The sequence below is a fragment of the Peromyscus leucopus genome, chromosome 8b (genome assembly GCF_004664715.2).
Source record: "Peromyscus leucopus breed LL Stock chromosome 8b, UCI_PerLeu_2.1, whole genome shotgun sequence".
Taxonomy (NCBI): domain Eukaryota; kingdom Metazoa; phylum Chordata; class Mammalia; order Rodentia; family Cricetidae; genus Peromyscus; species Peromyscus leucopus.
Window position 1 is genome coordinate 52,930,657 of NC_051086.1, and position 19,990 is coordinate 52,950,646.

The window sequence follows — 19,990 nt, forward strand, 5'->3', positions numbered from 1 at the left end:
TTTATGCTCCGTGTTCTCCGCGGGGCTCACTCGGAGGGGTCGCCGCTGCCGAGTCTCTGCACACAGTCGTGGAGACGACATCCCCAGTCAGCGCTTGCACCGCGGCCGGGGTGAGGAGGGCCGTTGGGACAGTTGTCAGGGCCCCGGGGAGAGGGGTCGCGCGAGCCCCCACTCCCCCCCAAGACGGCCCGAACCCGGGGGCCCGTGACGTCACCGGCCCCGCCCACCCCCGTGGAGCCCGGCCCCGGGCCCCGCCCAGCCGTAACCCCGCGCGCGTGCGCAGCGCGGCACTCCCCGGGTCTGGACTCGCTGAGCTTTCCTTCCCTCACTCTTCCCCTCCTTCATTAGAACCAGCGGAGGGGCCATCCGTCCCGGGGAAGTGAATACGCGTCACTGCCGGAAGTACTGTCAGAGGGGAAGAGGAGGAGGGAAGAGAGGAGGAGGAGGGGGCCCTCTGGGCGGTAAAATGGCGCCTGTCAGAGTGGGAAGCCCAGCGGCAGCAGCTGCGGCCCCGCTCCTTAGCGGCTAGGAGACCCTGGCCTCGGGGAGGGGGAGGCCACCCCGGCCCAGCGCGCCGCGCCCTCCGGCTGGCTCCCCCTCCCCCTCCCTCCCCGCTCCTGCGCCCCGAGGCCCCAAGAGTCCCCAAGAGTCGTCGTGGCCCGGCGCGCGCCGCTGCCCCCGCCCGCCCGCCCCTTCCCGGGGCCGACCCCCAGCGCGCCTGCGCAGAGGGCCACCCTTCGCTTCCCCCCCCCCTTCCCCTCCCTCCTCCCTCCCTCCCTCCTCCCGAGCCCCCTCCCCCACCGCCCCCTCCCCCAATTCTCCATCCCCTTCCCTCCTGGTCTCGGAGGACCCCGTCCTAGCCCGACCTGCTTCGGCCTGCAGCCCACGCGAAGCCGTCGCTGCCACTTCCCGCTCATGTGGGCCCCTGCGGGCTGCCCACGCCAGGCCCCCAGCTCCCGGTTCCGCGGGGCTTCCCCTTCGCTGGGGGTGGCTTTCTGAGCCACCCACTCCGTGCCCATCTCTGCAGCCTCTCCTGCCGCTCGGGGCCCCCGTTCCCCCTCCCGGCGGCGGGGGGCTGCCCCCGGGGGGCTGGCGGAGCTGGGCCGCGGGGGCCCCGGGGCCGGCGGTGCCGGGGTCATCGGGATGATGCGGACGCAGTGTCTGCTGGGGCTGCGCACGTTCGTGGCCTTCGCCGCCAAGCTCTGGAGCTTCTTTATTTACCTTTTGCGGAGGCAGATCCGCACGGTGAGTTTGTGTGGGTGCTGGCAGTGGTGGGGATCTCTGTCCGCGGGGCTCATGAAATTTTGGGTAGTGTTGGGCCTCTGGGGCCTAGGAACGGAGTCTTGGTCAGAGCTTTACCCGCTGGAGAAGTAGGGCACCTTTAAGCAGGGTTTAGACCCTTATAAAAGAACCAAGGTCTGTAGTGCTTTTGGTTTCTTTTTTAATCTGCCTAGGTGGGATAGGATTTGTTTGGCAGCTCTTGGGGGCTAGAATGGTGCTCTCCTTAAGAAAGCTGGAGTTGTTGCTAAAGAAAGCAAGAGGCGGGGAACACCTGTTTGTTGGTAGCCAGAACTGTTGATGTGGGCTCTGGAAAGACCCTGCTGTGGAAAGAGCCAGGCTCCTTTGTCAGTGGTTACTGTGTGTAGGAGGGCATATGTAGCAGGGATGGGAGCCTGGGGGGGGGAAGCCTTGGTTGTGAAGGAACTCCTCCAAAAAGGCTCTGGAAACCTTTGGCGTGTGTAAATGGGTCTGTTGAGACCCTAGGACTGAAAAAGATGCTTTTATAATGGGCATTTTTAGTTGTAAGAGGCAGCACATTAAGTTGGGTGTCTCGTTAGAAGATCTAGCTGTTAGCTGGAGGGCTTGCATCGGAAGGTGGGCATGTTTCTCCAGGAGACTCTAGCAATTATGAAGGGATACCTGGAGTGTGGAGACTGTTTGGATGAGCCCAAGCATCTCTGGGTTCTCTCCCTCAAGCTTTTCTCCAAGGTAAAATTTATTTCAGCTAACATCACTTGATCCACGTGCCCTTAGGTTTTCATCACCCCTTTGAGCAAATCTCCTCAAGTCAGGTTCTGGGGGAAAATGAGTGAACTGGCTGTAATCTTTGGCAGCCTAGTTCAAAGAGAATTCTCAGAAAGACTTTGGTGCTTGTAGTAGACTTGACTGATTTCTTCCACTTCCTGGTTTAGGTGAGGATTATTCTGGGTGGTGGTGGTGGTTGTAAGCACACCTAGTGTAAGAGCAGTGGGATTCATGAAAGATTGGGGGTGTGCAAGGCTGACAGAGTATGGGCCTAACTCCTGTGATATTATGTGTTGATTTCTGCTGCTTATCCTTTCTTTCTGACCTTGTCCTGAGAATCCTCCCTCTTCTAACAGCTCATTTCTTTCTTTCTTGTTTTGAGTGTAGGGAGTAGTGCTCCAGTCCATGTATTGGAGGATGAGTTACTTTCTAAATTGCTCTCCTCTGTACATCAGTGACCCCCAGCCTTTTGTCCCGCCCTCCTTCCAGTCTGCTTTCTCCCCCATGCCCGCCCGTTCTGGCAGGTCCTTGGAGCATTCCCCACATGCCCGGCTTGTGCAACCCGAGATAGCAGTCAGGACACCCGAGCTGGTTCAGCCCTCATCACAGGCTCAGGGAGAAAAGAAGGGCAGATGCCCTGGGATTAAAGAAGAGAGGGCCTTTTGGTTTTCAAGTGGGAATGTGTGGCTTAGGGCCTAGGAACGGACTGGAGAGCATTTGTATGGTAGAAGAAAAGAACAGAGGGACTTGCCAGACTCGACATAGAAGCCTGGGGTTAGGAAGCAGCTTCTAGAGAAGCCTTGGAGAAGCAGAGCTGGAAGCTTGAGTGATGTCCTTGTCCCCTGTCCTCTTTCTCTCCCAGTCCTTACTCCGCTTTGGCCTTCTCTCTAGCCTGTCAGGTTGGCAAGCAGGAGACTGCCTCTCCATTGCCTGGGTAGCAGGGTAAAGGGGCTCTGCAGAGATTCACTACCACTTGTGACTGGGCTAGTAGAAACACAAGTGGACAGGTGGCTGGTTAAAATAGTCCTCATGGCCCCTAGCCAGAGGAACTTAGCTGACCTGACAACCCCTGGATTCCCTCATCTGCTGTTGCCCTCAGTGATCCAAGGACTTCCTTTCCTGATTCCTAGTCTCTGCCCACAAGTCTGGGGTTCTTGGTTCCCAGTGAGAGGTGATGGTGGGGAACCTGCGTGTTTCTTTGTTCCGTGTGGCAGGATACCGTGTTAAGAGGACACAGTCTGCTATTAACTAATTATCCTTGCTGCAGTTTTTGAGGCACTGAAAAAATAGGCATGACTGAGAGGAAATCCATGTTCTCATGGAGTTTCCATTTTAATTAGGGAGATAAGACTGCTGTGCAGCTCTAGGCATGAAGATCTTTAGTCTTTGTTACCGTTTGTTGTTAAACAAGGACAATTACAGTATTACTTGAATTTTGTTTTATGGTGCTGGGCATTGAGCCTAGAGTCTCTTGCATGTTAGACAAGTGCTCTACCATTGAACTTCACCTTTATCACTATTAGGATTATACATTAGGTCCTGAATCTTTTTTTTTAAAAAAGATTTATTTATTATGTATACAGTGTTCTGCCTGCATGTGTGTCTGCAGGCCAGAAGAGGGCACCAGATCTCATTATAGACGGTTGTGAGCCACCATGTGGGTGCTGGGAATTGAACTCAGGACCTCTGGAAGAGCAGTCAGTGCTCTTAACCTCTGAGCCACCTCTCCAGCCCTAGGTCCTGAATCTTATATGGTAAATGTTTAGTATTTGCTATTAATATTGTCGGGAAAGATTTCCTTATAAGGTGTTCTAATTGTTTCCCTTGTTATTCTTAGGTAATTCAGTATCAAACTGTTCGATATGATATCCTCCCCTTATCTCCTTTGTCCCGGAATCGACTAGGTGAGTATGCTGGATGGGAGACTACCTGAAGGTGAAGTAGGCTCCAGCTTTGGGCTCCAGGTCATTGGTGTAATTCCTTCCCATTGTGGTTCAGCCCAGGTGAAAAAGAAGATCCTGGTGCTGGATCTGGATGAAACACTCATTCACTCTCACCATGACGGGGTCCTGAGGCCTACAGTGAGGCCTGGAACACCTCCTGATTTCATCCTCAAGGTGTGTGGAGATGGGGAAATACTTACACCTCCTGCTGTGTCCAGACATAAACTCTCCTTCCCAGTTTTAAGGTCAGGGCTTGGTAAGACCTGGCACAGGATCAGCCAGAAGGAGAAAAGCAGGTAGTGGCATGGGGGCCAGGTCTGTGGTGGTGCTGAGGACCTGCTCATCTTTCCCTGTTCCTCTGCAGGTGGTCATAGATAAACATCCTGTCCGGTTTTTTGTACATAAGAGACCCCATGTGGATTTCTTCTTAGAAGTGGTGAGTGTGCGTGAGCTAATGGGAGCTCCCTGGGGAGGGAATGGGTCTGGGTTCTGAGTCCTTAGGGGAACTGGAGGAAAGGGTGAGAAGTTGCATAGTGGTCAGGGTTCTCTAGAGGAACAGAACCAACAGAATGTAAATCTAGATATATATTATTCATCTGACAATAAAATAGTAGTGAGCTGTCTCATATCCGAGAGGCTAAGAACCTGGTAGATGCTCAGTTCTTGAGGCTGCTATCTCAACAGTTCCAATCTGGTGCTGGAAACTTGGCAGGTTCCTGAAGAGCTGCTGGTCCTTAGTCGATGACAGATGCTTACAGGTTGTAACACTAGTGGAGGAAGCAGCGTAGCAGCAAGGTAAATCAGCACAGTGGCAGGAGGGAGGGTCAGACGAGCAAGAGGCAAATGATCTTCTCCTGTCATGCTTTCTTACCTGGGCTGCTACCAGAAGGTTCTACCAACTCTCAAGGTGGGTCTGCCTGTATCACTTAAAGCAGTCAGGAAAGTTCTTTAATTGAGCACCCTCGTTGGTGGTTCTAACGGTTAGAACCTGGCAAGTTGACATTAAACCAAACGTCATAGTCCACCCCTTGTCACTTGACCAAACAACGTGTCACTTTAGAAAGCGTGGTCCTGGCCAGGAGAGATGGACAGCAGTGGATAGTATTTGTTGCTCCTTCAGAGGACCTGATGTGTACACGTACCCACATCAACATAATTTGAAAAAATAGAAAAAAATCAGAAGCTATAACCATATGCAGGGACAGATACTTATATGCAAATAAATAAAATTTAAAAACCATAACTTTATTCCCCTGAGTCTCATACTTATTTCATAATATAAAATATAACTTTAAAAGTCCCTAGTCTTTAAAAAATTCAACCACTTAAAAGTTCAAAGTCTCAGCCAGATGGTGGTGGAGGATACCCATAATCCCAGAACTCAGGAGGCAGAGGCTGGTGGATCTCTGTGAGTTTCCAGGCCAGCCTGGTCTACAAAGCAAGTTCCAGGACAGCTAGAGCTGTTACACAGAGAAACCCTGTCTCAGGAAAAAAAAAAAAAAAAAAAAAGAGAGAGAAAAGAAAAAAAAAATTCTCTGAGGGCTGCTATATTTACACCTATGGATGTAAATTGCCATAATTTGATACAAATTGCTGTTCCATCCATTTGGCTCTCTGAAAAAAAAAAATAGTTCAAAGTCTCTTTAAAATATTCAGTCTGTTAACTATGTTAACTGTGGCTTCCTGTAAAATCGAAAACAAGTTACTAACCCCCCGCCCCCACTCCGCTGTCCAGACAGGCTATCCTAGACTCTCTCTGTAGAGCAGGCTGGCTTCTAACTCACAGAGATGTGCCTGCCTCTAACCAACACCTCCACCCCGCCCTGCTCAGATTAAAGGCATGTGCCACCATTGCCTGGCACAAGTTACTTTCTTATTACTAATGAGGGAAGAACCAAGGCAGTTGCAATCAAATCATAGCAAAACCAACATCTAGTGGTGTAAATCAAGTCTTCAGCTCAGTGTCTTGACATTTGGGACTCACTTTGGTCTCCAGGGCTCCAGGGAACTTGGGCAGCTTCACTTCTTCAGTTCTGCCATTGGTAGCACACACGGCTGGTCTCCTAGGCACAGGCCAGCTCTGCTGCACATCTGCCACTGCCTTCCGTGGTCATCCCACGGTCCTGGCATCTACAATATGCCAGGGTCTCTGTGGCAGCTGAGGTTGCACTGTGACCAGTTGCCTCCTAGCCTCTTTTCAGGAACTGACTCCCATGGTACCAAGCCTTAGCCTCATTCATGACCTTTCAGTCCTGGAGTTTCCAGTGACTAAGGCTGTACCTTCACCAATAGCCTCTCCTGGCCTTTCACAGTGCCAAGCCTCAACTTCTCTCCATGATCCCTTTAATTCTGTAGCCTTCATGCCACCCAAACCAGTAGTATGGTGTGGGACTTTGAAATATATACCAAGTTTGGCTGCCAGTTTTAGATGTAGCCTTAATTAGACCATGACTTATAACTTCTAGACCATAATTTCTGTGTACCAACCCTGAGGACATACTTGAGATTTCACCTCAGTGATGCTGGTCTCTTCTTCATCACAGTTGATTCTCCATCCCTAGCTAACCAGCATCCATTGTTCCATTGAAGCACAGGTTTCTCTTCCACAGACTGCTGTTGTGTGAGCCAGGCTCTTTCTGTGTTCTCTGTCCTGGAACTCATTCTATAGACCAGGCTGGGCTCAAACTCACAGAGGTCCACCTGCCACTGACTCTCTGTCTCTGCCTCCTCAGTGCTGGGATTAAAGATGGGTGTGTGCCACCATGCCTGGCTTTGGTTCATAGCTTCTCTGTGTAGTTTTGAAGCCTGTCCTGGAATTCACTCGTAGACCAGGCTGGCCTCACAGAGATCCGCCTGCCTCTGCCTCCTGAGTGCTGGGATCAAAGGTGTGTGCCACCACTGCCCAGCCCATAGATTCTTCTTTTAAAAAGAGTTGTTTTATTTTTTTTTTAATGTATATATGTGTGTGCCTGTATGTATGTCTGTATACCACATGAATGCCTGGTGTCCATGGAGGCCTGGTGTTGGAGCACCTAGAACTGGAGTAGGCAGTTAGTTGTGAACTGTCTGATGTGGGTGCTGTGTCCACAGATTGTGATTCTTAATCCAGAATAGCAGAATAGTACATAAATGGCTGGGTAGTGTTTCCCTCTGAAACTTTACAGGCCAGGCTTCCATCCTTTGCATAGTTCTTGGCGTTGTCTTTTTTTTTTTTTTTTTTCTTTAAGATTTGTTTATTTACGTATTTTATGTATATACCAGAAGAAGGAATCTGATCCCTTTACAAATGGTTGTGAGTCACTATGTGGTTGCTGGGAATTGAACTCTGGACCCCTGGAAGATCAGTCAAGTGCTCTTAACCACTGAGCCATCTCTCCAGCCCCTCAGCATTATCTTCTAAGCTCCGCCCAGAACAGCCCATTAGGCAGTAAGCATTCAGTGGCTTTTTTCCCAGCTCAGAAGTTTCAAATGCTTCCACAGTCCTCCCCCAGATCAACATGGTCAGCTCTGTCACAGCAGGATCCTATTTTCTGCTGCAAATTTGTAATAGGGTTCTCTAGAGGAACAGAACTGATAGGATGAATATGTATTAAAAGAATTTATTAATTCAGTTTACGTTAAGATAGTAATGAGTTGTCTCACATCTGCAAGGCTAAGAACCTAAGATGCTGTCTTTGTGGTTGGAGAAGTGGGCAGCTTGGTAGTTGTCAGTCCACTGAGGGCAGTGCTGCCCCAGGGCAGGTTGTGCCAAGTTGGGTAAAACACACTGAGCCGGGCAGTGGTGGCGCTCGCCTTTAATCCCAGCACTCGGGAGACAGAGGCAGGGGGATCTCTGTGAGTTCGAGGCCAGCCTGGTCTACAGAGCAAGTTTCAGAATAGGCTCCAAAGCTACACAGAGAAACTCTGTCTTGAAAAAAAACCAACCAGCCAACCAAACAAACAAAAAACCACACTGAGTAAGCCATTGAAAACAAGCCTGTAAGCAGTGTTCCTCTGTGGTCTCTGCTTCAGTTCCCGCCTTGACCTTCCTCAGTGATGGAGTGTGATCTCGGAGTTATTAGATGAAATAAATCCTTTCTTCCCCAGGTTGGTTTTGGTCAGGGTTTAATTAGAGTAGCAGAGTAGCAAACTAGGACCGTGGGCAAGGGCAGTTCTGTGAAGGAGATCTACAGGGAGGCGAGGGGATGACTTTGAGTAGCGGGGGGGGGGGGGGGGTGGGGGTCTTTTGTTACAGTGAGAGAACTCTCTTCTTTCACAGGCATCCTGCACTTCAGGGTTTATATCTTTGAATCTTGGGGGTGGTGGCTGCCTCAGACTGAGTTTGAAGATTGGCAGAGGGTCCAAATATTTTGCATTTTCACAGACATTTGATGTTACTTGAAGGTCAAAAGGACTAGTCTTAAAAAGAACCATTATGTCTAAATGAATGATTACTTTGTATGACATCTCCATTTCTCTCCACTCTACTTCAGGTAAGCCAGTGGTATGAGCTCGTGGTGTTTACGGCAAGCATGGAAATCTATGGCTCTGCTGTGGCAGATAAACTGGACAATAGCAGAAGCATTCTTAAGAGGAGGTACTATAGACAGGTAAGGAGCCAGAGGCAGGTTGGAGAGGCCTGGGTCCTGGGCAGGAGGTGGGCATGGGGATGGGGGGTGTGCTCCATTGCCCTTTGCTTTTCAGCACTGCACTTTGGAGTTGGGCAGCTACATCAAAGACCTCTCTGTGGTCCACAGTGACCTCTCCAGCATTGTGATCCTGGATAACTCTCCCGGGGCTTATAGGAGCCACCCAGGTACGGGCAGAGGTGGTGAGTCTGGCAGGACCAGGAAGTGGTTCTGAGGACTTTTAGTTTTGTTTTCATTTCTGAGACAGGGTCTCCTTATAGAACCAGACTGGCCTGAGCTGACTTTGTTTTAGTGGTTCTGGGGATGGAGCCGGGCCTCCCGCTAAATCCTAGGCAAGCACTATGCTGTTTAGCTCTACCCCTGACTCCTTGACTCCTTGGGGGGTGGAATGCAAGGAGCTAGGAGGCAGGAGACCTGGGTCCTAGTCCTAGAGTTGGATCGCTACTGTACTACAAGTCTGAATGTAAGTTGTTTCTCATCAAATGAGGTACCCACACTATGTCTGTTTTATAAATGGACTTCCCTGTCAAATTCACTTCAAGTGAAGCACAGTGGCAGTCTGACCAGAACTCTAGCCTCATACTGTTGTGAAGTCTATTCATAATTCAGTTTGACATTCAGAGAGAAGTAAGTGTTTTACTTGGTTGGTGACTTTTGGTGGGTGAGGTATATGGGTTTTTAAGTAATAATATTAGGGATAAATTCACAGGCTTTCTTGAATTCTTCACCTCTTCTCAACTGTGATTTTACCCACCCTAGACAATGCCATCCCTATCAAATCCTGGTTCAGTGACCCCAGTGACACAGCGCTTCTCAACCTCCTCCCAATGCTGGATGCCCTCAGGTAAGGGAAGTCACCTGTAGGTACTTCCTGATCTTTTTTTTCTTGTTTTTTTTTTCTTCCCCCCTCGGGACAGGGTTTCTCTGTGTAGTTTTGGTCCTGTCCTGGAACTCACTTTGTAGACCAGGCTGGCCTTGAACTCACAGAGATCCACCTGACTCTGTCTCCCGAGTGCTGGGATTAAAGGCGTTGACCACCACTGCCTGGCATTTTTTCTTCTTTTTAAAAGTTTTTTTTGAGACAGATTCTTTCTCTGTAGCCTGTGCTGGCCTGGAACTTAGTTTCCTGGCTTAGCCTCCCGGGTGCTAGCTGGGGTTACAGGCGTACCACCATATCTAGCAACACTTGAGTGACCAAACAAAAGAGCTGGGGGGAGACTCAAAATAATTAGAAAAAAAAAGTCCTTCAGGACTTCAGGCCAGGTCTTTTTAACTACCTCCAGAGCTCGCTGTTTGTCGTCATTTGGCTTCTCTCCTCCGATTGAGCCTGTCTCACTGTTGGAGAGTGGTTTTGAGTCCCCCTAACTCCAGGGAGGCTCCACTGTGAAGATACCAACTGTTAAGGTACTCCACCAATGCAAGTTCCTGTCTTCCAGGTTCACTGCTGATGTCCGTTCTGTGCTGAGCCGAAACCTTCACCAACACAGGCTCTGGTGACGGCTGCCCCCCCTCCACCTGAGTCGGGGTGGGGGGGAAAGGGAGGGAGAACTCTTGGGATGCTGTCTGTTGCCCTGTCCAATGTGAGGACTGCCTGGGCAGGGTCTGCCCTCCCACCCCTCTCTGCCCTCGGAGCCCTGCACTCCACTAATGGAGTCTGGATGGACACATGGGCCAGACTGAAGCAGCCTCACTCTTCGAGTTCACACTCCATGGAAATGCCGGCCTGGACAGGGGAGGCCTTGGAGAGCTGAACTGTCTGGTGGAGAAGGCAGGAGTAGCCTGAGTGACAGACGTGGTCATCCCAGAGGCTCAACAGAAGCCAAGTCAACTTTGTTGTGATTTGATTTTTTAAAAACTCTTGTACAAAACCGATCTAATTCTTCACTCCTGCTCCAAGGGCTGGGCTGTGGGTGGGAGCCTGGGATTTTGGGCCACCGGATCTTCCTCAAACTTGTCCTTCCCTTACTTTTCCTCATTTTTTCTTCCCCCAAACTCCCTGATACCTGTAATCAACTTTCTCTTTTCTTCCTTCCTCTTTTAAACCATGCATTATAACTTTGAAACCAAAGTTGCCATAGGTCCTTCTCTGATGTTTTTGAAAGCAGAGGGAACTTGTTCACATCCGCCCTGCCCCTGAATCGGGGGAACATGCTGTTTGAGATGTGGGGAAGTGGGATTCAGGATCGAGATCATGTAGTTTGGCAGGAAAAGCCCCAGGGATAGGATGGGGTCTCTGAGGAACAGTGGAAGAGCAACTTCGGAGTAGAATATGGAAGGCCGAAGATGAGAAGCCTGGATCCTCCAAAGAGCAAAGACAGCTGGAGAAAGGCAGGGCTTGGTCTGGGAGGGTGACGTGGACAGGCTAAGAGGGCGCTGCCTACGGGCTATTGGCACTCCTGCGGTAAGCTTGGGGCGGAACACTCCCGCCTCCCTGACGCCGCCTCTCCAGAGCCGGACCTACTTTCTGGTACCCGCCACGTGATGCTCCGCCTTTTCTGAGATCACATGATTATATGCACCATCTCAAAATGTGTTCCTCCGCATTGGCGTAGTCCCTATCTTTTGGACTTTGTAGTTCCTATTGGGCCACTCCACCCCGATCCCTGGGCGTCTGTACGTGTCTGCAAACCTCTTTCCTTCCTGCCCTTTGGTTGTGGGGTCCGTATCCACATCTTGGGTACTATTTTGTTTTGGTGTCAACGGCCGCCTTCAGCGTAGCAACCCGTTTCGTGAATACCTTGACTTGTAATTGTTTGCTTTCCCCTACGTAATTTGCGAAAAGAACTGGAGACCCAAATCTCAGGAAGGCCACTTGCTTCCCCATATCGTCCTCAACTTCGTGCTGCGAGGCTACCCGAGAAAGGATTTTCAGTTGCTTTGAAACGACTGTAACCTTCGCTGCGATGTCATCTGCGTAACCCACAAATTGATTCCAAAGCGGTTACGCTGAAGGCGTGAGAGGGCCGGGCCGCGGGTGGCGCTACGCCAACGGCGTGAGCAAGCTGAGCTAGTGGCGTACTTAAGCAGGCGGGGCCGCCCCGGACGGCCGGGGGCGGGGTTGGTGAATAGGGAAGTGGCGCAAATTGGTGGATCGCTCCGCTGAGTCTGTTCATCGAAGCCGCCGCCACCTCCGCCGCCGCCCCCTGTCCCGGCCCCCCCCCTGGGTTTCCTCAGCCCAGCTCGGTCCAGCCCGGTTCTCGGGAGAATGAAGTTCGTGTACAAAGAGGAGCATCCGTTCGAGAAGCGCCGCTCTGAGGGCGAGAAAATCCGAAAGAAATACCCAGACCGGGTTCCGGTAAGGACTGTATCCAGGGCCGAGGCTCAGGGTGCTGACGCTGTCGCCACAAGCTAGGCTTGAGTCTGGGAAAGCGGAGGCCAGCCTCCAGGCTGTCGTGGGGCTAGGAATCTGAAACTGTTGTCTCCGGTACCGGGGATGAGAAGCTCGAAGTAGAGCTGGGACTGAGAGCTGGACAGGAGAGAGAGGGAGAGACCTTGGCGTTTGTCAGAATGGAGGCCTTGGGGAGCTTGACAACCAGGACTTCCATGGCCATCCTCTCAGCTCCTTAGATTTAAGGTAGAGTTTGACCCAAACTAGTCATCCTGATTCTCTGATGAAAATAGTTATTGTGATGTGCCGTTCTGTGATCAATACTTAATTATTTAGGTAAGCCAGTGAGGCCGGATCTCTGGACTCAATGCTGCGTGCACCACGTATATAAATAAAGGGGAATTTGGCTGCAGGGGGTTCAGGACAGGGAATACCTTGACTTCTTCATCCATGTGGCTGTATTGTTGGCTCTTCTCATTCTTATCTTCTTTTCATCAGGTGATAGTGGAAAAAGCCCCCAAAGCTCGGATAGGAGATTTGGACAAAAAGAAATACCTGGTGCCTTCTGATCTTACAGGTGGGAACGAGCCGCCCGATGCAGGTTTCCTTCTGTGGGTGGGAATGCCATGTCTGTGGGAGGAGGCTTCACCTGGCAGCTGTTTTCTGTAAGCCCTGATGACCTCCGTGACTTTCCTGCATCTCCTGTTTTTTGGCAGTTGGTCAATTCTACTTCTTGATCCGGAAGCGAATTCATCTCCGTGCTGAGGATGCCTTGTTTTTCTTTGTCAACAACGTCATCCCACCCACCAGTGCCACGATGGGTCAGCTGTACCAGGTATAGTGCCTTGGGGGTACCGGGAGTGCTGGAGAGGAGTCCCGGCCAGCTTGAAGCGAAGGTCAGCGGTCCCTGTACTAGCTGTCTTACTGGCTTTCAAATGTCACGGTGGCCCTGGGTGGTTGGGATTTTAACAGCAGTGGGAGGAGAGAAAAGAGCACTAGTTGGGAGTGCTGGGTTTTTTTTTATTGTTGTTGTTATTGTTATTTTCGAGACAGAGTTTCTCTGTCTAGCCCTGGCTGTCCTGGAACTTCGTTCTTTAGACCAGACTGGCCTTGAACTCACAGCCTGCCTCTGCCTCCCAAGCACTGGGATCAAAAGTGTGTGCCACCACCCACCGCCCAGCTCGGAGTAGCTGTTTTGATTGGGATTCTACTACCCAAGTCTCTTGCCCTCATCCAAGATGCCAGAACAATTTGAGACAAGGTTCCTCTGTGTAGCCCTGGCTGCCCTGAAGCTCACTCTGTAGACTAGGCTGGCCCTGAACTCAGATATTTGCCTGCCTCTGCCTCCAGAGTGCTGGAATTTCAGGCGTGTTTTGCCACATCTGGTTGAAGTTCCCACCTTGAACAACAGATGTATAGTGGTGCACACTTTTAATCCTTTAAGTCAGGAGGCAGAAGGCTGTCTCAATCCAATCATAGTTGCTTCTGCACACAGTTTTAAAACTCTCACTCAGGGAGCAGAGGCTGGTGGGTCTCAGAAGCTGTCTTGGTCAGTCAGAGATCCATATCGAGATCCTGTCTCAAAACAAACAACATAAAACCACCGAACACACCTTCAGTCTTAGCACTCTGGAAGTAGAGGTAGGCAGATCTCTGTAAGTTTGAGACCAGTGTGGTCTACATAGGGAGTTTGAGGCCAGCAGGAGTTACATAGTGACACCCTATCTCAAAAGCAAAAACCCCAGGGAACCCAAACACACACCAAAAATAAAATAAATGAAAACAAGCAAACAAACACTAGTGGCTGAGGCAGGAGTATCTTGAGTTGGAAATCACCTTGGCTACATAGTAAGTTTCAGGTCAGCCTTTCTTAAAGGAGAGAGAGAAAATAAGATGATCTATGTCTTCAGGTGTATTTTGAATCAGGTTCTTAAGCTGCCTTGGTGGCCTCTAACTTTCAGTCCTTTCCAGGAGCTGGAATCACCAGGCCATGCTTAAAAGAATGCGTCTTGAGGAATGTGTTGGTGGTAAATAGTTCAGGTAAATAAATCCAAGTTGCCATTAAACCCTTTTTGGTTTCATTCTAGGAACACCACGAAGAAGACTTCTTTCTATACATTGCCTACAGTGATGAAAGCGTCTACGGTCTGTGAAGCTGCTGTCCCTGAGGTGGGGGGTTCCATTCTGCAGAGAGAGGTGGCGCTCCTTCCTTGACATCCACTTCCTCCTTCAGGCGAAAACACCATCTCCCTTCTTCAGGACCTGCACTTACATGTTTGAGACTGTTTCTCCAGTCCCTCTCAGCAAGAGGGGGAATGGTGGACACAGTCTCAGTACACCTCCTTTCTCCCCCTTTGTCTGCCCTCCATGCCCACTCTGCTTTAGACTTTGATTGTCAATCTCTGTCACATCCGTTGATTGTTTTGGTTTCTATTCCCTTTCTAACTGCCCAGCAGGCTCAGAACCCCAACAATCCCTTCCTTTCACTACCTCTTTTTGGGGGGGTAGATGGAAGGGATTGACATTGTCGGGGGGAGGTAGGAGGCACACCAATAAAGAAGAAACCACCGAGCTGAATTGAATTGCCCTGTGTCATTCCACCTGTCTGTCTCAAGTGTCGTGAAGGTCTGTGGTGGGAAGGAGGGAACGGGCATAGGTCAGAGAAACGAACACTTTGGTGATGTTGCTGTTTCCCTCTTTGGAAAAAGGTATTTTTTAAATGAGCGGAATAATGTAACCATTATCTCATGAAACTTTGATTTTATATGTGTATATATTGGGTTTCGATGGAAACAAAGGGGTGGTAGTTTTTACTGTGGGTTGCTGTGGAGAAAGTTTGAAAGTACAACTTTTAGGTAAGCATATCCAAATTTGTTACTTTGTATTAAAGAAGAGAAGTTCATGTTTGGGAGGTGGTAAAAGAACTGTCTTTAACTGGCTGTCACTTGCAGAGTTTGTGCCAGTGTATGGGATCCTGTAAAGTGGAATTTGAGAGAGGGCAAATACTGGGAGAAGGGGGGGGCCATTATCAGTGGGAGAACTTCATCTCCCAGCATCCATGTCTCCTCCTGGCCGGAAGTGGGGCGGTTCCCCGAGGGATAAAAAGGTACAAAACGAGGCGGTACGGTGGCCGAGAGTTCTAATCCCTTCTTCGTCTACTGTCTTGGTCCCGCCCAGCCTACACTTCCCGGGATTCAGTGCGCACTCTTCCGCTCTACCCCTCTGGCTCCTGATCTCTCCACCACTCCCCTGGTGGGGTGGGGGAGGCTGTTTATTGCGCCTGCGCCAACCCGTGGCTTACTGGGAACTGAAGTTCCGGAGGATCTTGCAATCCCCTTTCCGCTGCCCCTGCACAGACTACAAATCCCTTGGTGCACTGCGCGGCGGAGCCGGCGGGGAGGGGGAGAAGGGAGGGAGGAGAGAGGAGGAGGAGGAGGAGGAGGAGGGAGCAGGCGGCCGGCGGTGCGGGGGGAGGGGGCCCGGTCCGGGAGTGCGGGAGGCAGTGGTAGAGGGAGGTGGCGGTAGCGGACTGGAGTCTCAACCGCGCCAAGGCGGACACTTCGGCGAAGCGAGGCAGTCGGAACACGGAGCGCCCAAGGCAGCACCGGGAATCCCGGCTTAGAGGAGGGGGTCGCCGGACCGGGTGGAGGGGAGGGGGCGATGCTGGAAGCCATGGCGGAGCCCAGTCCCGAAGGTAAGCCGCTCCGTAGGCGCCGAGGGCAGGGAGCGGGTGAGGATTTAATTGGCAAAGTTGGAGGTCGAGCCCCGGCACCCAGCGGGGGAGTGCGGGAAAAGGGGTCGGGGGCCTGGCTCCGGCGCTGGGCGAGCGGCGAGTTGAGATACCTTGGAGAAAGAGGAGTGGGAGCCGGGGTCGGGAGAGTTGGACATCGGGCGCGGTGTGGACGGCCGTGCTGGGGTGTCCGGGGCTGGGCGCTGGCAACCCAGCTTCGGGGGCTAGGGGCTGAACAGGCCTCGGACTGCCCGGCGCCCCGCGGCCGAGAGGGCTGGGGCGATCGGATGGCTGGAGAGTAGTTGGGAGAGCTCGACGGGGACTGAGTGAGGGGCCCGGGAGTTGGCCGCGGTGGGGGAGTTGGTGACGGTGGCGCTGGAGCGCCTAGGAGTTGCCGCCAGAGATGGCTTGGTGATTGTTAGAGGGGTGGGCAGGTAGTTGTGGGGAGCGCCGAGAGTCGGGGTATTGTCTCCGGGAGAGCCCGATCCGGAGGGCCGGCTGTGGGGCCGGAGAGCCGGGGAGCGAGGCTAGCCCGGTACTTGTAGGGGCGGCGGGGCGAGGTGTGGGGGGTTAAGACCGGCAACTTGCGCGGCGGGAGGGGGGGTTGGTCGGTCGGCCGGCCGGCCAGGGCCGGAGCTTGCGAGTTGTGGAGCGTACTGGGGGGCAGCGGCGGCGGCGGCGGCCGGGGGGCTGCCGTGGAGAGTCTGGATGGGGACCGGGGGCTGGAGTGGAGGGGTCCGTAGCCTAGGGACTCGCTGAGGACGGGGGCGGGAAGGGGGGCGGCCGGGGAAGCTCGGAACTGGGCCCGGGGGCCCGGCGGGGAGCCCGGAGAGCTCGAGACGGGGAGGGGCCAAAGCCCCGGATGGGGGCGGAGGGACAGCGAAATTGTGGGGAGCGCGGCGGCGGCGGCCGTGGGGGGGCAGGTGGGGCTGGGTCCGGGCTGCCGCTCGCCGCCCGTCCCGGACGCGAAGTCATGTTGGGAGTGTGTGCCCGCCCGTGTGCGTTTCGGGTCGGGGACAGGGGCGCGCCCGGCCTCGTGTTGGAGGAGAAGCGGCCGGAGGGCGGGGAGCAGGTCAGCGTGTCATCCCGGAGCCCGGGGCGGGCTGGGAGGGCGGCCGGCGTGGAGGGCCCCCGGGCAGTGGAGCGCGGCCGGCGCGGAACTCCGGGCTCCGGGCGCGTGTGAAGGACGGGGGCGGGCGGTGGCCGGGGCTCGCCCCGGGAGGGAGCGGTATGGCGGGGTGGGGCGCCGAGAGAGCCGAGTTGACTGGAGAGCGGGGAGGGGGCGGGGCGCTGGGCCTCGGGTCGGGGGGGAGGGGAGCGCTATAGCGAGGCCGGGGCGGGCGCCGCGCCCGGGCTCCGCCCCTCGGGGCGGAAGGGGGAGCAGGGGCGGCTCCGGCCCAGCTGGGGGCTGGCTGGCTGGCAGGGCCGGGCCGCCTCGGGGCGGCGGGGCAGAGGGCGAGACCTCCGGGGTTCAGAGGCAGCGTTTTCCGGACTCTTCCTTCCGCGCGCCTTGACTCAGCTTTTATTGATTTCGCAGATCCACCTCCGACTCTGAAGGCAGAGACTCAGGTGAGCCGTCCCGTGCCTTGGCCGAGTCCGCGGCCTGACCATCGGGGGGGGGGCCCGGGTGCTTGGGAATGCCTCTTTGAACATTCCGTGCCTGGCTTCCACTTGACCCGCGTTTCCTTCCTTTTAGCCACCGGAGAAGCGGCGGAGAACAATTGAGGATTTCAACAAATTCTGCAGTTTTGTCTTGGCCTATGCGGGTTACATTCCTCCTAGCAAAGAGGTAGGAGACAGAAACATAGCTGACTTGAATCAGAGTGAATTACTTCATAGGCAGATCCTACTATAATATGTAAGATTTGGAAGCTTTTAGGGCTGTGGTGGGAAAGCTGGTGTGGAGGGATGGAATATGGCAGGAGCTGGCCTGAACAGCAGTCACACAGATTTGGAGTGTTGGTCGGGCCTTTTTTTTAAGGGGTCTTGAGTGGAAAGTTTTCGTGGAAAGTTTTCAGGTGAATTGTAGAGAGATAAGTATGCTAACAAACGAGATACAGAAATGTTAAAGGAGCAGGCAGGATGTCTGGGGAAAGGGCAGGGTGAGGACATGGCAGATCTGGGTAGGGACGTGTCTAGTTCCTGGTTTTTATGCTGGACATGTGTCAGGGCTGAGCTGTCTGTCCCTAGACTCCTGCTGATCCTAGTCTCTTCCTCCTTTTAAGGAAAGCGACTGGCCAGCTTCTGGCTCTAGCTCTCCATTGCGAGGGGAGAGTGCAGCAGACAGTGATGGCTGGGACTCAGCCCCCTCGGACCTTCGAACTATCCAGACTTTTGTTAAGAAAGCAAAGTCATCAAAGAGAAGGGCAGCTCAAGCAGGTCCTACCCAGCCAGGACCCCCAAGGTCCACTTTTTCTCGTCTGCAGGCCCCTGACAGTGCCACTCTGCTGGAGAAGATGAAGCTGAAGGACTCTCTGTTTGATCTGGACGGGCCCAAAGTGGCCTCTCCACTGTCTCCCACGCCCCTGACGCATTCCTCCCGCTCCCCCGCGTCTCTCACCTCAGTACCGCTTTCCCAGGGCACCTTTCTCAGCCTCGAAAGAAGGACCGAAAGAACAGAAAGTTGGGACCAGGCGGCGGGGCCGGCTTTGGGGTGCTTCGGAGGCCTCGGCCGGCTCCTGGGGATGGGGAAAAACGGTCTCGGATCAAGAAGAGCAAGAAGCGGAAGTTGAAAAAGGCAGATCGTGGGGATCGACTCCCCCCTCCTGGCCCTCCTAGGGCACCTCCCAGTGATACAGACTCTGAAGAGGAGGAGGAAGAGGAGGAGGAGGAGGAGGATGAAGAAGAGATGACAGCAGTGGTGGGGGGTGAAGTCCCTGTGCTCCCAACACCCCCTGAAGCCCCCAGGCCCCCCGTTTCTGTGCACCCCGACGGTGCACCCCCTACTGACAGTGAGGGCAAGGAGGTGGGCAGCACAGAGACAAGCCAAGATGGGGACGCCAGCTCCAGTGAAGGCGAGATGCGGGTCATGGATGAGGACATCATGGTGGAATCGGGTGAGCGGCTCAGGGCTGCCCAGGGTGGGGAGCCCGGGGTGGGGAGCCGGGAGGGTGGGTTTGGGGGTTCTCAGGAGGCAAGCTTTGAAGTTGAACACTAAACAGACTTTGTTTTTCCAGGTGATGACTCATGGGATCTGATCACATGTTACTGTAGAAAGCCCTTTGCTGGGCGGCCCATGATTGAGTGCAGCCTATGTGGGACGTGGATCCACCTCTCCTGTGCTAAGATTAAGAAGACCAATGTTCCTGACTTCTTTTATTGCCAGAAATGCAAGGAACTTCGGCCAGAGGCCCGGCGGTTAGGGGGTCTTCCCAAATCGGGAGAACCCTGACGTCACTCTTAGAGGCTGGAACTTCTGACGTTACTTGGGAACTGAGACTCAGAGTCTTCAGCCTCTTCCAGGCCGGATTTCCTTCCCAAGGGAGACTTGTTTGGAAATGAGTATCTTCTACTCTGTCCTTCCTGCTCCGTGGACTTGAATTGGACCCCTTCCAGCTGGGTCAGGGGAGGCTGGATCTATAGACAAATCTCTGTCCGGTGGACCTGCCCCCCTTCACGTTCAGGGCCAGGGCTCAAACTGGGATGTAATGGGATAGTTGTCTATAAAATGTAGTGTAAATACAGCGCTCCCTCATGTTTCCTTCTCTCTCACTCCCGTTTACTTTCTTCTACACCAGTTGTATTTTTCATTTTGAACTCCCATGTTTGAGCCTGGCGCTTGCTCAAAGGCGGAGGGAGTACCATACCTGGTGGAGTGGGGGAGGAGAGCGAAAAGGTGTCAGTTCCCACTAGCCTCGTTTTTAATAATAACTGGCTGGCCGCCTGCACAGCCAGCCAGTGTTGTAAATAAAGCAGAGTGGGCTCTTGTGTTTTACAACCCTCGGTGTCCTGTCTGGGGAGGGGTCTGTGGGAAACGTGGCAGGTGGCTTGCTGGAGTTGAGTTGGGGCTGAAACCCACTCTTAAGGTCCAGGGCTGTAATCCCATAACTTGGGAGATGGCGACAGAAAATTGAGGGGCTAGGACTATGGGGGACCCTGTCTGAATTCCCCCCCATCACCCTCACCCAAAGTCAAATCATGAAAGGACGACCTCCCAGCGTTCTCAAACCAGAAGCCACCTTCGGGACCTAAGTTGGTTTGCAATTCTTGTTTTAACAATGCCCCCCTCGCCCCCCATAGTTGCACCTGAGGTGCGTGGAGCTCTGGGCTTGGGTGGGTAAGGCGCAGCGGGAGCCGCTTGCTAGCATTCCAAGAGCCCGAGCCGGCCTGGCCATGG

The 19,990-nt window shown here is 53.3% G+C and overlaps 3 protein-coding genes across 3 annotated transcripts; all 3 read left to right on the forward strand.

The window, feature by feature from the left end:
- Positions 1-18: 18 nt before the first annotated feature.
- Positions 19-10,664, forward strand: Ctdnep1 (CTD nuclear envelope phosphatase 1). The gene is made up of 9 exons (XM_028869502.2): positions 19-110; positions 349-1,245; positions 3,863-3,929; positions 4,024-4,142; positions 4,333-4,404; positions 8,441-8,557; positions 8,652-8,763; positions 9,356-9,440; positions 10,033-10,664. Exons 2-9 carry the CDS (start codon positions 1,144-1,146, stop codon positions 10,091-10,093), a joined length of 735 nt encoding a protein of 244 aa, XP_028725335.1. The 5' UTR covers positions 19-110; positions 349-1,143; the 3' UTR covers positions 10,094-10,664.
- Positions 10,665-11,193: 529 nt separating this feature from the next.
- Positions 11,194-14,506, forward strand: LOC114693205 (GABA type A receptor-associated protein). Its single transcript, XM_028869503.2, has 4 exons — positions 11,194-11,891; positions 12,423-12,501; positions 12,641-12,759; positions 14,012-14,506. Exons 1-4 carry the CDS (start codon positions 11,802-11,804, stop codon positions 14,075-14,077), a joined length of 354 nt encoding a protein of 117 aa, XP_028725336.1. The 5' UTR covers positions 11,194-11,801; the 3' UTR covers positions 14,078-14,506.
- Positions 14,507-15,392: 886 nt separating this feature from the next.
- Positions 15,393-19,591, forward strand: Phf23 (PHD finger protein 23). Its single transcript, XM_028869504.2, is given in 6 exon segments — positions 15,393-15,618; positions 17,192-17,223; positions 17,351-17,443; positions 17,880-18,240; positions 18,243-18,710; positions 18,831-19,591. Coding segments are annotated over 6 exon segments (1,203 nt in total). The 5' UTR covers positions 15,393-15,584; the 3' UTR covers positions 19,046-19,591.
- Positions 19,592-19,990: the final 399 nt, after the last annotated feature.

Bases quoted from the DNA above. Each gene is read 5' to 3' on its own strand.
- Ctdnep1 (XM_028869502.2), top strand. From the start codon at position 1,144: ATGATGCGGACGCAGTGTCTGCTGGGGCTGCGCACGTTCGTGGCCTTC. The intron at 3,930-4,023 runs GTGAGTATGCTG...ATTGTGGTTCAG, and splicing joins TTTGTCCCGGAATCGACTAG to CCCAGGTGAAAAAGAAGATC. The intron at 4,143-4,332 runs GTGTGTGGAGAT...GTTCCTCTGCAG, and splicing joins CTCCTGATTTCATCCTCAAG to GTGGTCATAGATAAACATCC.
- LOC114693205 (XM_028869503.2), top strand. From the start codon at position 11,802: ATGAAGTTCGTGTACAAAGAGGAGCATCCGTTCGAGAAGCGCCGCTCT. The intron at 11,892-12,422 runs GTAAGGACTGTA...TCTTTTCATCAG, and splicing joins AATACCCAGACCGGGTTCCG to GTGATAGTGGAAAAAGCCCC. The intron at 12,502-12,640 runs GTGGGAACGAGC...GTTTTTTGGCAG, and splicing joins GGTGCCTTCTGATCTTACAG to TTGGTCAATTCTACTTCTTG.